This window comes from Vulpes vulpes, chromosome 13, assembly GCF_048418805.1.
Source record: "Vulpes vulpes isolate BD-2025 chromosome 13, VulVul3, whole genome shotgun sequence".
Classification (NCBI taxonomy): Eukaryota; Metazoa; Chordata; class Mammalia; order Carnivora; family Canidae; genus Vulpes; species Vulpes vulpes.
The window spans coordinates 159780071-159794877 of NC_132792.1; the positions used below are offsets into that span (position 1 = coordinate 159780071).

The window sequence follows — 14807 nt, forward strand, 5'->3', positions numbered from 1 at the left end:
CCAGTGCAGTAAGATAAGAAAAATAAATGAGGAATTAGTTAGAACCGAAAGTGACAAAACAGTCATTAGTGACATGTAGTATGCATCTGCTTAGAGATTTCAAGAGAATCAATGAGCTCACTATCATTAGTAATAAGAAAATTCACGGTGATTTCTGGATATGAGATCAATCTAAAATACTAAAATGTTCAAGGGCACCTGGATGGTTCAGTTGTTTAAGTGTCAGACTCTTGATTTCAGCTCAGGTCATGATCTCAGGGGTCATGAAATGGAGTCCTACATTGGGCTCCATGCCCAGCGGAGAGTCTGCTTGAGATTCTCTCTTCCTTCCTCTGCCCCTCCCCTTACTCGTGCTCTCTTTCTCAAATAAATAAGCAAACCTTTAAAAAAGTTTATTATAATTGATAACTATACCTATAAATATTATAGAATAGTTTAATATATTAATATCAACAGAAAATATAAACTATGTAGGAATAAATATAATGAAGGAGGTAGGGCAGCCCAGGGGGTCAGTGGTTTAGCGCTGCCTTTGGCCCAGGGCCTGATCCTGGAGACCTGGGATCGAGTCCTACGTCGGGCTCCCTGCATGGAGCCTGCTTCTCTGTCTGCCTCTGTGTCTGCCTCTCTGTCTCTCATGAATAAATAAAATCTTTGGAAAAAAATGAAGGAGGTACAAGGCCCTGCTGAGAAATCTACCAAATTCCCTTAAAAGACATATAAAACATTCTTTCCCATTTCAGTGGTGGTGGTGGGATGCAGCTCCATCTTTCCAGTGATTTGGTCAAAAACCTTGTGGAGTTATTCTTACTGTTTTCTCAAACCCTACAACCAATCATTCAGGAAATTCTCTTGGATTGATTTTGAAAATGTATTTTTAAAAATCTGACCACTTCTTACACCTCTACCACCACCACTCTGGTCTAAACCATCTTCTCAAAAAAATTAAAAAATTAAAAATTAAAAAAAATAAAAAAAATAAAAAATAAACCATCTTCTCTCACCTGGATGCCTGTGGAAGCACCCTAATTAACCCTGTTTCCAACTCAGTCTGTTCACTACCCAGAAGGTGGAATAACCCTTCCATAACTTCAGTCAGATCTTGTCACTTCTTTATTCAAACCCCTGCAGTCTCTCTGCCCCACAGCTCTCCTGCGCCTTGCCTCTCCCACTTCCATGTGGCACCACACGGGCAGCCGCCTCGGTCCGCTTGCTGATGCGTCCTGAGAGCCTACGACAGTGCAAACAGTAAGAGAGAACTACTAGCTCCCAGGAGAAATTACACTTGAAAGAAAATATAATCACAGATCGCTGCTGTGAGATCAAACAATCAGGCTCCCTAAGCACAGTGTAGCTGCTCAGGTGCCTCCCCCGCCACACGCCATAAATCCGGTTGCTAAGGAAACAAAGAAACCGTTTTCACCCATGACACAGCAGGTAGCCCGGGCCTGTGATGCAATAGTTCCCTTCGCTCCCTTCCCCGAGGTCCCCGGGGGAACAGCGGATCTGTGTCACCGCTGAAAACTGCTGGACTTTGGAGGCTCCTAACCTTATAGGGGGCCTGCAGCCAAGCCCAAACTTCACCCCTCGGGGAGACATCGTCTTCTTATCCTGACGGAGGAAGCACCTTCTCTGAGGAGTCTCAGGGGGCTCCATCTCTCCAGGGACAGTTACTGTCTTAGAGCAAATCCGCCCTGTGGTGTGGCACCGCCGCCTGTGGCTTCCAGGAGGCTCTGCCAGCGTCCTTGAGAGGGGCCCACGCCCTGGAGAAGGGCCTGAGAATCTCCGGCCCGAGGTTGGTTCAGCCGTGACTACTTCACGAGAGAACGTGACCACCGGGAAAATATCATCGGAAGACCGGAGGGGTCGGCGCCTATGTGGGGCAGCATAGAAAGGCCCACGCTCTGTCATGTATGACAGTTACGTACACGGAATGTGTATGAAGAACCGAACAGTGGTAGTGGAAGCACGTCGCGTGGAAATGCGGGTGCAAGCAAACACCGGGGGGAACCGTTAGAAGAACTGGAGGTGGCTTGCGAGGTCACACTCACTGCTCTCCCTCCTGTCCCTGTGTCCACGCTTCCTCGAGTTCATCTGCTCAGCCTCTTACCGCTGAAATCATGCAGGGCTCGGCCTCTGAAAACCTCATGGCTTTATATGCTGACAGATTTCAAAATTTGCAACCAGGACGTCATTAGAAATCTTGACAAGGGCAGTTTTGGTTGAGTGGCAGGGGCCAAACCCTGAGTGCAGAGGGTTGAAGAAATTCATAGATTCATAAAGTATGGATATAGCCCTGTGAGGAATCAGGTCATCTTCTTATCACAAATCCCAAGTAAAACCTTTTATTTGACGAAACACCATAATTCAAATGTAAAGAAGCATACGGTTAACAGAAATCCTAGTAGAAATTCCTCAAAACTTCACACTCACAAATTCTGTTCTTTATAGACTTTTTTCTAGATACATATTTTATGCATGCCATGACTTACTGAGCTAGTGGTTTTACGTCTTGTGGCTAGAAGAATAACTTTTTGATCTGTCAAAAAATTATGTGATTATTATGGTATTATGTGATAATTCCATTTTCTCCTTACATCATTTTTTAAAATATTTATGTATTTATGATAGACATAGAGAGAGAGAGAGAGGCAGAGACCCAGGCAGAGGGAGAAGCAGGCTCCATGCAGGGAGCCTGACGTGGGACTCGATCCCGGGACTCCAGGATCACGCCCTGGGCCAAAGGCAGGCACGAAACTGCTGCGCCACCCAGGGATCCCCTCCTTACATCATTTTGACACTTCCTGCTTTTGAAAAGTTGTTTAAAAGTAGTGTCATTCTGAGGTGCCTGGGTGGTACAGCTGGCGGAGCGTCTAACTCTTGCTTTTGGCTCAGGCCGTGATCTCAGGGTCTCAGGGTCATGATCTCAGCTGAGATTGAGCCCCGTGTCGGGCTCCGTGCTCAGCATGGAGTCGGCTTCAGATTCTCTCTCCCTTTCCCTCTGCCCCTCCCTCTTGTGCTCTCTCTCTCTCTCTAAAATAAATAAATCTTAAAAAAAATAAAAGTGGTATCATCCTGTCAGGTGTGCTGCCGCTGATCCATTGGAGTGCTGGGTTTTCAGCACGGCACTATTGACATTTGGGTGGGATCATTCTTGGTTGTCAGGGCTTCCAGATGTTGCAGTTTTTTTAGCAGCATCCCCCGCCCCCCCCGGCCTCTTTGCACTACATGTCACTAGCATCCCCTGGTTGTGACAACCAGAAATATCTCCAGACGTTGCCGAATGTTCCCCAGTGGGGGTTGGGGGCAAAATCAACCCACGGTTGAGAACCACGGCTGAGGAGAGGGTCAGGGAACTGTGGAGCGCAGGGGGCTGGGAGGAAGCACTTACACAGCGAGGGTGGAATGGAAGCAAGACCCAAAACTTGTTATCCTCGTTGGTCTTTGCCTTAGTTCTGGTCTTTGCCATTCTTTGTTGTTGAACACAGTCCGCCGTCCCCTGGAGATGCTGTGTCTGCGTTCCCATATCTGCTCTGCTTACGGTGTGTCTTTCTTGGGATGGCACAGGTGGGGGGTGAGAGGCCGACAGTCCTAGACAATTAGTGCCTTCCCTGGGCACAGGAGAGCTCTAGAAATGGCTGAGGTTGTTTCTCTACTTTCTTTTTTCTTTCTTTTCTTTTCTTTTCTTTTCTTTTCTTTTCTTTTCTTTTTTTCTTTTCTTTTCTTTCTTTCTTTCTTTCTTTCTTTCCTTTCTTTCTCTTTCTTTCTTTCTCCCTTTCTCCCTTTCTCTCTTTCTTTCCTCCCCCTTCCAATTGTTTCAGCAACCTTTGTTTTCCTGCCCACTGCTCCTCGCCGTGAGTGCTACTATGCCTAGATCAGTCTTTGTGAAGGACGGTTGTGTGAATCAGTCTGAGTTCTTCGTGCTCCGTGAACATGGTAATTTGTCAAAGAAGAAAGGCAGAAATAGAATTTTGGGGAGTATGTATAGGGTAGGATGGCCGGTAGAAGGAGAAGTAGCAAAGGAGCTGGCTGATGTAGGTAACGGTTAGATTGTATTTTTGCAAAAGAATTAGGATTTCCTCTATATAATAATACTAAAATTAGGGCACCTGGGTGGCTCAGCCGGTTAAGCCCCTGACTCTTGATTTTGGCTCAGGTCATGATCCCAGGGTCATGAGATTGAGCCCTACGTTGGGCTCCACACCCTGTGTGGAGCCTGCCCAGAGTTTTTCTTTCTCTCCCTCTGCCCCTCCTCTCAGCTCTCTCTCTCTCAATAAATAATCTTTAAAAAAATAATAATAATACTAAAATCATTTAAATAATAAAGATAATAGTCATAACTAGGATTAACAAGCCCTTAGTACATGCTTAATACTATTTTAAGTGTTATGAGTTAATTAATCTTCACAACCCCGTGAATACAATTTTTTTAAAAAGATTTTATTTGATAGGGAGAGAGACAGAGAGAGCGAGCGAGCAAGCAGGGGGTGGCAGAAGGAGAAGGAGAGGGAGAAGCAGGCTCCCCACCAAGCATGCTGCAGGGCGCCCGAAGCAGGAATTGACCCCAGGACCCGGGGATCATGACCTGAGCCGAAGGCAGATGCTCAACTGACTGAGTCACCCAGGTGCCCTGATTTTTGTTTTCTTAGGTAGGCTGAACACCCAGCATGGAGCCCAGTGCTTGAACTCACAACTTTGACATTGAGACCTGAGCTGAGATCAAGAGTCGGACGCTTAACCAACTGAGCCGTCCAGGCACCCCAAGAATGAGCGATTTTTATTCCCATGTTAGAAATGAGAATATTAAGGCCCAGAGGGAGTCAGAATAACTTGTCCAAGAGGCAGAGCTGTGTTTCGAATTCATATACCCTGCTTTCAAATCCTCATTTTTAAGCTCGGTGTCATCTACAAAAGACACGGCCTCTCTAGAAAATACCAGTGACACTGAGAACGGCTCTTACGGAACAAGATAAAGAAGAATTATTAGGTCCATGAGAAAAAAAAGGTTTCTGCCGGCTGACTAAAGCTCTGTTGGAATTTTTTAATGTAAATCTCACCCAAAGATTTGCTTTCATTTTATTGGTCAGTGAAATTGCAAGGAACATGGGAATTTTGTTCATTTTTAGATGCATACATGGTCTCCCATGATGTTATTTATTCATCGATTTAGAGAGAATTGATACCTATATCGATCAAGTTTTCTATGTCACACAACTTAATTCCTGATTTTGTTAAGTTCCTTGTGGTGTCATCCGTGGTTAGCTCACCTTATTATTCATACTGTCTTTAACAGCACTTAACCTGAAGTAGGTAATATTTGCTGAATAGATACATGAAAGAATATATAACCCTAACTCCTTATTTTTCAGTGGAAATAGATTCCTGATGTAAATAACATGGCTCCTTCCCTCAAGAAGGTTATGCTGCTGTTATACTATTAACTTTTTAGAGGCAGATCTGGTATTTTAATGCTGTGATGAAAGTATTTTCTTCTCAGAAAAATGCACATGTGGATTCCTACCTAATTTTGTACACAGTTCTAGGGGATTCGCGGCTATTTTAAATGTTCGTTCCTGAATCCCAACTAAGCAAACTTTGCTTCAGCAAAGTCTCAGCCTCAGCACCTTGGAAGTTTCGGTCTTGCTATGGCCTGAATACGTCCCTCCAAATTCATACGTTGGAGCCCTAACCCCCGGGGGGGGGGGGGTAATAGAAGATGGAGCTTGTGGGAGGTGATTGAGCACCGAGGGTGGGGCTTTATGAGTAGGATCAGCGCCCTTAGAAGCCTGAGGGCTCCTAACCCACCTCTGCCCTATGAGGATGCAGCAGAGCCGCAGCCAGTCATCGGGAACCGGAGAAGCAGGCCCTCGCCAGACAGCGCGTCCGCCAGCACCTCCGCCAGCACCTCCGCCTTGCACTTCGCAGCCTCCAAAACGGTGAGAACTAGATTCCTGCTGTTTACCAGCCACTCAATCTGTGGATTCCTTTACCGCAGCCCAGACGCTAGGCCGGGGGTCTGGATCTGGCCCCGCGGTTCCGACACGGTCAAGGGCCCAGCGCGGAGGGCTGCTGTCACCCCACGCAGGCGAGACCTCCCTCGAGGAGGGAGCTCGCGGTGTGATGCTCGCCTGCTGATAGTGCCCCAAGGCGGCCCCTTCCCCCTCTGCGGCCTCTGAACCCCTAGGACATGGTCTCGTCTCTGCCCCACTCCCACCGTGCCACCTCCCTCGAGTACCCCAAGAAGTCACACCAGGGTGATCGCACATCTTGCCTGTCGGCCGTGTGGGTTCCCATCTGTGGTTCTAGCGTGAGTGTCAGGAGCCCTTCCGTTCCCCGAAGTGCCTGGGTTGGATAATAAGCACACGGCGGCCGCTCGGAAGGAGCAGGCCCGGAGCTCAGCTTTATTGGCGGGCGGCCGAGCGGGTTGGGGCGGGCCCGGCGTCCTCCCCGGAGGCCGCGGGCTCGGCGTCCGCCTCCTCGGGCCACGTCCAGACCCTGATCTGCCTGACCAGCAGCCAGGGCTCCTGGGGCGCCAGCACGAGCAGCCGCAGGCAGCTCAGGCGCGCCTCGGAGAACACGGCCTGGTCCAGGCGCCCGGCCACCAGCGGGCCCAGCAGGGAGTGGCGGCCGCAGTGGCCCGCGACCGGCGGCCCGAGGCCCAGCTCCACGCGGCCCTGGCGCAGCAGGTGCAGCCCGTGCGGCTCAGAGCCCGTCAGCACCGCCACGCGGGCCACCCTCTGCGGCCTGTCCCAGGCCACGGCCAGGTAGTTGCCCCGCACGGGGCTGAGCACGGAGTAGCACTCCTTGTTCAGGACATAGGCCACCTGGGGCGGGGCGCTCCCCGCGGCCATCATGTCGCTGAGGACGGTGGCGGCCGGGTTGTCGGGCTCCCCGGACGCGGCCTCCTCCTCCTCCTCCTCCGGGGGCGCGCACGGGTCCCCGGCCACCGAGCCCCGGCCCGAGCCGTGGAAGACCGCCGGGTTGAAGCGGATCGGGGCGTCCTGGGCCAGGAGGAGACGGAACTCGGAGAGGAGCGAGGGGATGGGAAGGTCGGCGGGGAACAGGAGCAGGGAGGCCAGGCGGCCCAGGTCCCCCGCGCGCACGACCTTCCCCGAGAGGCACAGGCCCGAGAACTCCAGGACGGCCCAGGGGAGCGCTCTCCAGGCCCACAGGACCCGGGAGACGCTGGAAATGAATTCGGGGCTGCAGCGAACACGATCTCCCATCACCAGAAAGTATTCGGACAGGTTGCGAGCGAAGTTCATGAGGAGCGCGTAGCTGGCCCTGCGCCCGGCCCGCCGCGCCCCGCAGGCCGAGCCACGACTCGGGGAGCCCGGGTGCCCCGGGCCCGGGGCCCCCCCGAGGCCACCGCCGATCACCAGCAGCCTCCGGGCTTCAATGTGGCGCCCGAAGAGCCCCGAGATGTTGGCAGCCGTCTGGCCGAGCCACGCGGGGTCACCCCCCGACAGGTGCACCAGCACCAGCACGTGGTCCAGCTCGGCTTCTGACGAGGCCTGGAAAAGGGACCGCAGGGTGTCCAGCAGGTAGGTCCCACGCGGGCCCCGCTCCGAGGCGATGCCGGCCGCCAGCAGCCCTGGGCAGGACGGGGGCCTTAGGGCCTCTCCTCTCGCCCCCCTAAAAGCCACGCCCGAGGCAGGTTGACACCCCTTCCCAGGGACAGTGTGTCCGCTCCTGGTGCCCATCTCTGGTGACAGGTTGCGGAGGGGCCTCACTCCGTCACGACTTCCAAAGACTGGTGGCGGGATCTAGGACAGGCCTGTCTGACGGCGGAGGCTGCCGCGTGCCAGAGGCTGGCCTGCCAGGCCTTGGCCCCAGAGCTCCCCGGTCGCGGTGGTCACAGGCGGACTAGGGGGTCTCGGGAGCTTGGGGAACCCGAGGCCCGGGGGGCCGGAGCGCAGCTGCTCGGCGCACCGCCCTTGTCTTCCCGCACCCGGCGCCCCCTCGGCGCTGCCTCTCCCGCGGCCTCCGGCCTCCTTGCTCCCGGGGCGCCGGGGGAAGGCCCCAAGGACTGCGGCCTACCCGGCCTCGCGGCGTGGCCACCCCCGCACAGCCTGCTTTCCTCACCGGCTGCCAGCCCGCTTCCCTCTTGTCGGGGTGCCCTGGGGCCCCCCAGGCGCCCCACACTCACTCCTTCCCTGCGGAGGGGCTCCAGCCAGGAGCCGGTAGGTGGCCTGCTGGAGGACAGGGGCGGCTTCCCGCATGTTCTTGAAGGCCGCCAGGTGGTCCCTGCTCTCAGAGCCCAGTTGCTCCTGATTGAGCCGCCACAGCGTTTTCTTCTTTTCCTCCTGCTGAGGGTGAGAGGACTATCAGCCCCGACGCCACCCTGACGCCCCGGAACCCTCAGGGGCACACCCCTCCTTTAGGACAGCGGGGCAAGCCCGAGTGTCAGGGCTCAGCTGGCCGCTAGCCCCACCTCAGCGTGAGGACACACGGGACTCTCCAGCAGGGGCGCGGGCCCTGCAATCAGGCCGGAAGCAGGGGTACCTGTCGGGGTTCTAGAGCCCTCTGGGGGGACTGCCTGCCCACCACGCCCCACATGTAGGTCTTCCCGCGTTGGCGGGCTGGCAAAGGGCACCCAGCCGGGCTTAGGCCGCGAGCGCCCCGGCAGGGCTGAGACCCCACAGCGCCTGCACCCCAGGGCTGGCCCTTGTCACCCTGACACGGGGCATCCCTGCACCCTGCCCACCTCTGCCCGGGCCAGGCCCCAGCCGCCCTGAGGCATTAAGGAGAACGCGGATGCCCAGAACCTGGCGCGCCCGGCGGAGGACACGGTCCTGCCCTTGCACAGGTGGCCCGCACGGGGGAGGGCACTTCAGGGCGTCTCAGGCCCTTCACACGAGAAGCGGGATGAGTGACATCCCCGACGCCAGGCTGCGGTGAGGCCTGGGCCCGCGGTCCCGCCCGTCGGCCTGCTTTCCCAGACGTGTCTACGCGTTGCCCTTGCCACACTTCAACCGCCCTCTCTTCCTCCTTTTGCCTTTATTCACGTTTTACACATCTTTCAAGGCCGGCTCAATATTTATCTTTCCTCGGATACACTCCTGACCCTCACGTGCCCTCTTAGAACCTCCGAGAACGAGTGTTGGCATGAGTGGAAAACCCCGCTCCCCCGAGGGATCCCCAAACAGTCCGACGCCCGTGTCCGGTCCTCACCAACGATGGGTTCTCCCTGAGATGCTCTTCCTCGTTCTCTTGGAGGAGGAAGCTCAGGACGACGAGGGGCACAGCAGCTATGACACATCCCCACGGGCGGCGGCGCATGCTGCGGGGCCTGGAGCAGCTCTGCCAACAAATGCGAGGGGACAGGACTCCCGAGCGCCCCGGCCTCCCCTGGCCTCTAGCCCCCCACTTCCTTTCCCCTCTTTCCTCCTCCGGGACCCCGCGGCCCAATCATCTCAGTTACCTTCACTCCCCCACTTCAGCCCCCCCTCCGGCAGCCGTCCAAGGAGACACAAAGGCCAAGGAGTCTGATTCTACCCCACTCCTACCTTCTTCACCTCCTGTTCGGGTTTCCAGGCAAAATTGGAGTAGCGCCTTCAGTTTATCAGCCCTTAGAGACCCGACCAGAGAGGCTGTGTTGCCAGGACGAGGAAATGAGGGGTTAGGCCTTAACCATATTCTCCCTAAACCCAAATCCAAGTCACAGTCTCTGCTTGGATGTCGCGGGTGAATACTCCGAGTCCTGTCTCTTAGTTGCCCGTTTACCTCTGTCCCGACCCCCCCACCCCCGGTGATGTTACGTAGATGACGATGTTTGAGTCAAGTCAGGGACCAAGGGAAGCCCTTGCTAGTCTATCTCCCCCCATCCTGAACGGGTAAGCAGGATGCAAACCTAAAAAGTGACCAGAAATTTCTAATCCTGTGCAAGTCTTTGCCACGTTTGGAGCGCTGCAGCCATGAGGGCTTTTTGTCTAACAGAAGGTGTGGCTGGGGGTCTGTCAGAGAGTGGAATTTCTCTGAAATCAAGGAGAAAATACCTTAATATTTCTGTGTCTGCAGGATGGGGGTCCTAGAGTGGCTCCTCTGAGGTAGCAGAAACTGGTCACCTCTCCCAGGAGACCCTGCTTGACAACCATTGTGCCCCCTGAATGGGCACTGGTTACCCCTCCGGCCTCACATCCAGCACCTGTTTCTGGGTGAGGTGAGGCTAAAGTTTTATTTTATTTTATTTTTATTTTTTTAAGATTTTTTTGAGAGCGAGCGAGCACGAGGGAGGGGTGGGGCAAAGGGAGAGGCAGAAGCGGGGAGCCCCACCCAGGGTCCTGGGATCCTGACCCAAGGCAGACTTGACCAGCTGAGACCCCAGGGGCCGGGGCCTAACATCTTAAAGCTGGCTTTTATCTCAAACTTGGAAGTGTGGAAGTTAACGGTCAGTCTGAATGTGAAAGTGAATACGACGGGTCATTCCCCCCCCAGGGCTGCCGCAGACGGTCCCCGCAGGGGTTGGGGCTCCCATTCGGCCCCTGCGCAGCCAGCCGGGGGTGGCCGTCACCGCAGGTTGGTCCTCAACTTCTTACGTCGGCTGCCCACAGCCCAGAGCGGCCCAGGGGCCTCTGAACCTTGCTCCTCTTCTCTTCCTCCGCTCGGCTCAGGACCCGGATGGCACTTGGGGTTCGTCCTGGCTCTCCCGGCGCCGACCCCCACTGGCCTTGGCATCAGGCAAGAGGCAGGTGCGGCCTCTGCGAAGAGAAGCACAGAACCGAATGACCCCGTCTCTGACCAGGCCGGCTTTCTAGTTACGGAAACCAGAACCCGCATTTAGGGTAAGATTCTACTTACAATAGTATTTTATTTCCTTTTGGTTTTACTGAGATGTCGTTAACGTCCAGAACTGTCTACATAAGCTTAAGGCGACAGCGCGGTGCCTTTACTTACGCATGTTGCGAAATGACACGGACGTAAGTTTAGTTAACACCCATCGTCTCATGTATAGACACACACACGCACACGCACACACACACAGGAAAAACACATTTTTTTCTTTGTGATGAGAATTTTGAGTATTTACTCTCTTAGCAGCTTCCAAATACACCATACGATGCAGTCACCCTGAGTCGTCACGTTGTACCTTCTATCTTCCGGACTTACTTCTTCCACAACTGGAAGTTTGTACCTTTTGACCACCTTCCTCTACTTCCTTTTCCCCTCAGCTCCCCACTTCTGGTAGCTGCAAATTCGATCTTTTTTTTTTTTTTTGCCTGTGAATGTGTTTGTTTTCTAGATTCCACATATAAAAGACATCGCATAGGATTTGTCTATCTTTGACTTATTTCATTGGGCACAATGCCCCCTAGGTCCATCCAGGTGTCACAAGTGGCAGGATTTCCTTCATTTTTGATGGCTGAATAGTATTACACGCACAGACACACACACACTTTTCTTTCCCCACAATAGTGCCGTTTTGAGAAGGCCACGCGCTTCTAACAGGACCTAACGGCTTTGAACTCAAACTCTTTTTTCCTCCTACTCTTTTCACCTCTTTGAATCCTCTTCTTCCAATGTTTCCTCTCTCCTCCCTTTCTTCTAGGAGCCAAAAAGCAAATGAGCAAACAAATAAACAAGAAATGATTATATCGAAGTTAAGATGGTTAAAGAAAATCTAGAACTTTTATTGCATTAAAAATTATGTGGGCAGGGGATCCGTGGGTGGCTCAGCGGTTTGGCACCTGCCTTTGTCCCAGGGTGTGATCCTGGAGTCCTGGGATCGAGTCCCCCATCGGGCTCCCGGCATGGAGCCTGCTTCTCCCTCTGCCTGTGTCTCTGCTTCGCTCTCTCTCTCTCGCCCTGCCTCTCTCTGTCTCTAATAAATAAATAAAATCTTTAAAAAAATTATGTATGATTTTGATGTTCAATGTAGTATTTTTTTCTTTTATGTCAGTGATTTTTTTTTTTTTGGTTCTGTTTAACAAATATCACATTACGAGGTTGCAGAGATTGTCTCTTGTGTTTCCTTCTAGAAGCTTTGTAGTGTTAATGTCCTGCCAGCTTTATCAAGGTATACGGTGATTGACCAAAATCGTATGTATTTGAGGTGTATGACTTGGTGTTTTGATACATGTTTACATTGTGAAATAATGACCACAATCAAGCTAAATAACATATCCATCACCTCACATAGTGACCATTTTCTTTCTTTTCTGCCTTTTTTTCTATCTCCTCCTTTCTTTTGATGAAAGCCCCTAATATCTACCCTCATAGCAAGTTTCACGTATACAGTATCGTGAACTAGTATTGTTAACTATCGTCACGTTGCTCTACGTGAGGTCCCAGGAGCTTATTAATCTTGCGTAACTGAAACTGTTCTCTTGGACCAAGTGCTCCCATTTCCCTGCCCCCAGCCCTGGCAACCACCACTGTACTGCTGGCTTCTAGTAGGTGTGTACTGGTATCTTATTGTGTTTCTTTTTCTTTTGTAAACTCAGATAGAAGTTTTATATGGTAAAATCACCTTTTGTAGCAGGGTTCTGAGTTTGGGCGTGCACCTACTGTCATGTAGTCACCTCCACATTCTAGAATAGAGAACACTATCGTCGCCTCCTCACATGCCCTCGTCCTCTCCTACGGTCAATCCTTGCCTTCCCTTCCAGCCTCTGGCACCTATTTACCTGTTTTCTGTCTCCACAGGTTTGCTTTTTCCAGAATTTCATATCCGTGGAATCATGCAGTGTGTAGCCTCCTGATTTCTGGCACTTCTTAGTTAGCATCCTGCATCTGAGACTCCTCCATATTTGTGTGTGTATTAATAGCTCATTACTTTTTCCTGCTGAGTAGTAGTCTAAGGACAGACCACAGCTGCTGCTTTTTTTTTTTTTTTTTTTAGGATTTTCTTTATTTATTCATGAAAGACACACAGAGAGGCAGAGACACAGGCAGAGGGAGAAGCAGGCTCCATGCAGGGAGCCCGATGCGGGACTCGATCCCAGGACCCCAGGGTCATGACCTGAGCCGAAGGCAGACGCTCAGCCGCTGAGCCACTCAGGTGCCCCCACAGCTTTCTTATTTATTTATAAGTTGATAGATATTTGGGTTGTTTCCAGGTTTTGGCAATTACAAATAAAACCGCTAAAAAATGCTCCCTATCAGGTTTTTGTGCAACATAAATTTTCATTTCTGTCAGTAAATACCCAGGAGAGCAATTGCTGAGTCATGTGATAAGCGTACGTTTACTTTATGAGAAACTGCTATACTTTTCTCTAAACTAGTGGCTCGTTTTGAACATCCCCCAGCAATGTATGAGGAGACTTCCAGCTGCTCTCAGTGAACATTAGGATTGTCAGGTTACTTTTAAGGCATTTTATCCCTTCAAATATGGCAGTATCTTATTGTTTTCAATTATCTTATTGTTTTCAATTTGCATTTTCCTAGTGGTTAATGATGTTGATCAATTTCCCCCCTTAAAATAAGTTTTTAAAGCTGTGTCCTTTTTTCTAAAGACTGCTTTAAATGCGCTCCCAAAATTTAGAGGTTGTGTATTCATTATTATTCAGTTCAAAATAGTTTCTAATTTCATCTGCAATTTCTTTTTTGACCCATGAGCTATTTAGAAATGTTGCTTAATCTTCCAAATCTTTGGAGATTTTTCTAGATACGTAATTGTTCTTGGTTTCTACTTTTATTTCTTTTTTTGGTTAGAGCACATATTTTGTATGATTCCAATCCTCGAACCCGAGTAGCCCCCTAATACACAGTCACTGTTACGCTGTGGTGGCAAAGTATTTCACCGGCCTCACTTTGGGTTCCCCACCTCGGCCCTATCTGACCTTTGGGTTCACCTTTCAGCTTCTGACCAGGTAACTCCGAACCTGAAGCAGATCCGGCTTCTCGGGTGTGTCTGGTCGGTCTTCTCTTTGGCTCCGGCTTCCTCCACTTCTGCCATCTCCTTGCCGTCTGTGGACAAGCCCTGGCCTGGGCCTGGCCCCCAAGGGCCCTCTCGGCCCGGGCACCCTGGACAGACTGGGAAGTCTCTCCCTAATGTGTTGTCGAGTCCTCATAAATGCCCTTGAATGTATATATTATTATCCCTACATACGAGGAAATGAGGCTAAGTGAGGAGAAGAAACACTTATTAAAAGTCTGCTGTTGATGCCTGCGGCCTCGCTCCCGCCTTTGCCTGAGTCTTGGTGTTTGCATTTCTAGACTCTCAGTCTTGGGAGACCTTAGCTCAGCTGTCTTAGGATAACCCAACTTAATTTTAACCACAGGTAACCAACTGTGTTTTCTTTATTTTTTTAAAGATATTATTTATTCATGAGAGGGAAAGAGAGAGAGAGAGGCAGAGACACAGGCAGAGGGACAAGCAGGCCCCATGCAGGGAGCCGGTGGTGGGACCCTATCCCGGGACCCCCGGGGTCACGCCCTGGGCGGAAGGCGGATGCTCACCTGCTGAGCCCCCAGGTATCCCCCAACTGTGTTTTCTGATTAGCACACAACAAATTGCTTTTAAAATGGACATAAAGATAGCCCGATGTCGAGATTCATATAAAGTGGTTGGGACCAACAGTAAGAGAAACAAAAGGGAAGTCGTTATGGAAAAGAAGCAGAGAGCGAGCAGCGAGCAGGGAGCAGCGATCGCAGGGCAAAGGCAGGGGCGGGAGGGGGTCACGGCGGCTCCGCTCCGCAGCCAGCACAGCTCTGCGGGCCTCCGTCTACACCGACACCACGACCTGAGCCGAAATCACGAGTCGGACCGAACCGACTGAGCTGCCGGGTGCCCGGGGACCACCCAGGTCTGTTCCTGGTGCAGGCACCGTCCAGGACCTGAACATCTACGGCCCAGCTTCTGCGTC

The 14807-nt window shown here is 51.9% G+C and overlaps 1 protein-coding gene and 1 long non-coding RNA gene across 3 annotated transcripts; one reads left to right on the forward strand and one right to left on the reverse strand.

Moving 5' to 3' along the window:
• Positions 1 to 5008: 5008 nt before the first annotated feature.
• LOC112934577 (uncharacterized) lies at positions 5009 to 14116 on the forward strand. Of its 2 annotated transcripts, XR_003237978.2 has the most exons (4): positions 5009 to 5936; positions 10021 to 10162; positions 10614 to 10784; positions 13801 to 14116. It is a non-coding gene; the product is annotated as an uncharacterized lncRNA (long non-coding RNA). The 2 variants fall into 2 exon arrangements; XR_011996444.1 differs by lacking the exon at positions 13801 to 14116 and having other exon boundaries at positions 10614 to 11638.
• LOC112934571 (alpha-1,6-mannosyl-glycoprotein 4-beta-N-acetylglucosaminyltransferase-like) lies at positions 6372 to 9282 on the reverse strand. The gene is made up of 3 exons (XM_026018024.2): positions 9175 to 9282; positions 8150 to 8306; positions 6372 to 7594 (listed from the first exon to the last, which is right to left on the reverse strand). The coding sequence occupies exons 1-3, from the start codon at positions 9280 to 9282 to the stop codon at positions 6402 to 6404; spliced, it is 1458 nt and encodes a 485-aa protein (XP_025873809.2). The 3' UTR covers positions 6372 to 6401.
• Positions 14117 to 14807: the final 691 nt, after the last annotated feature.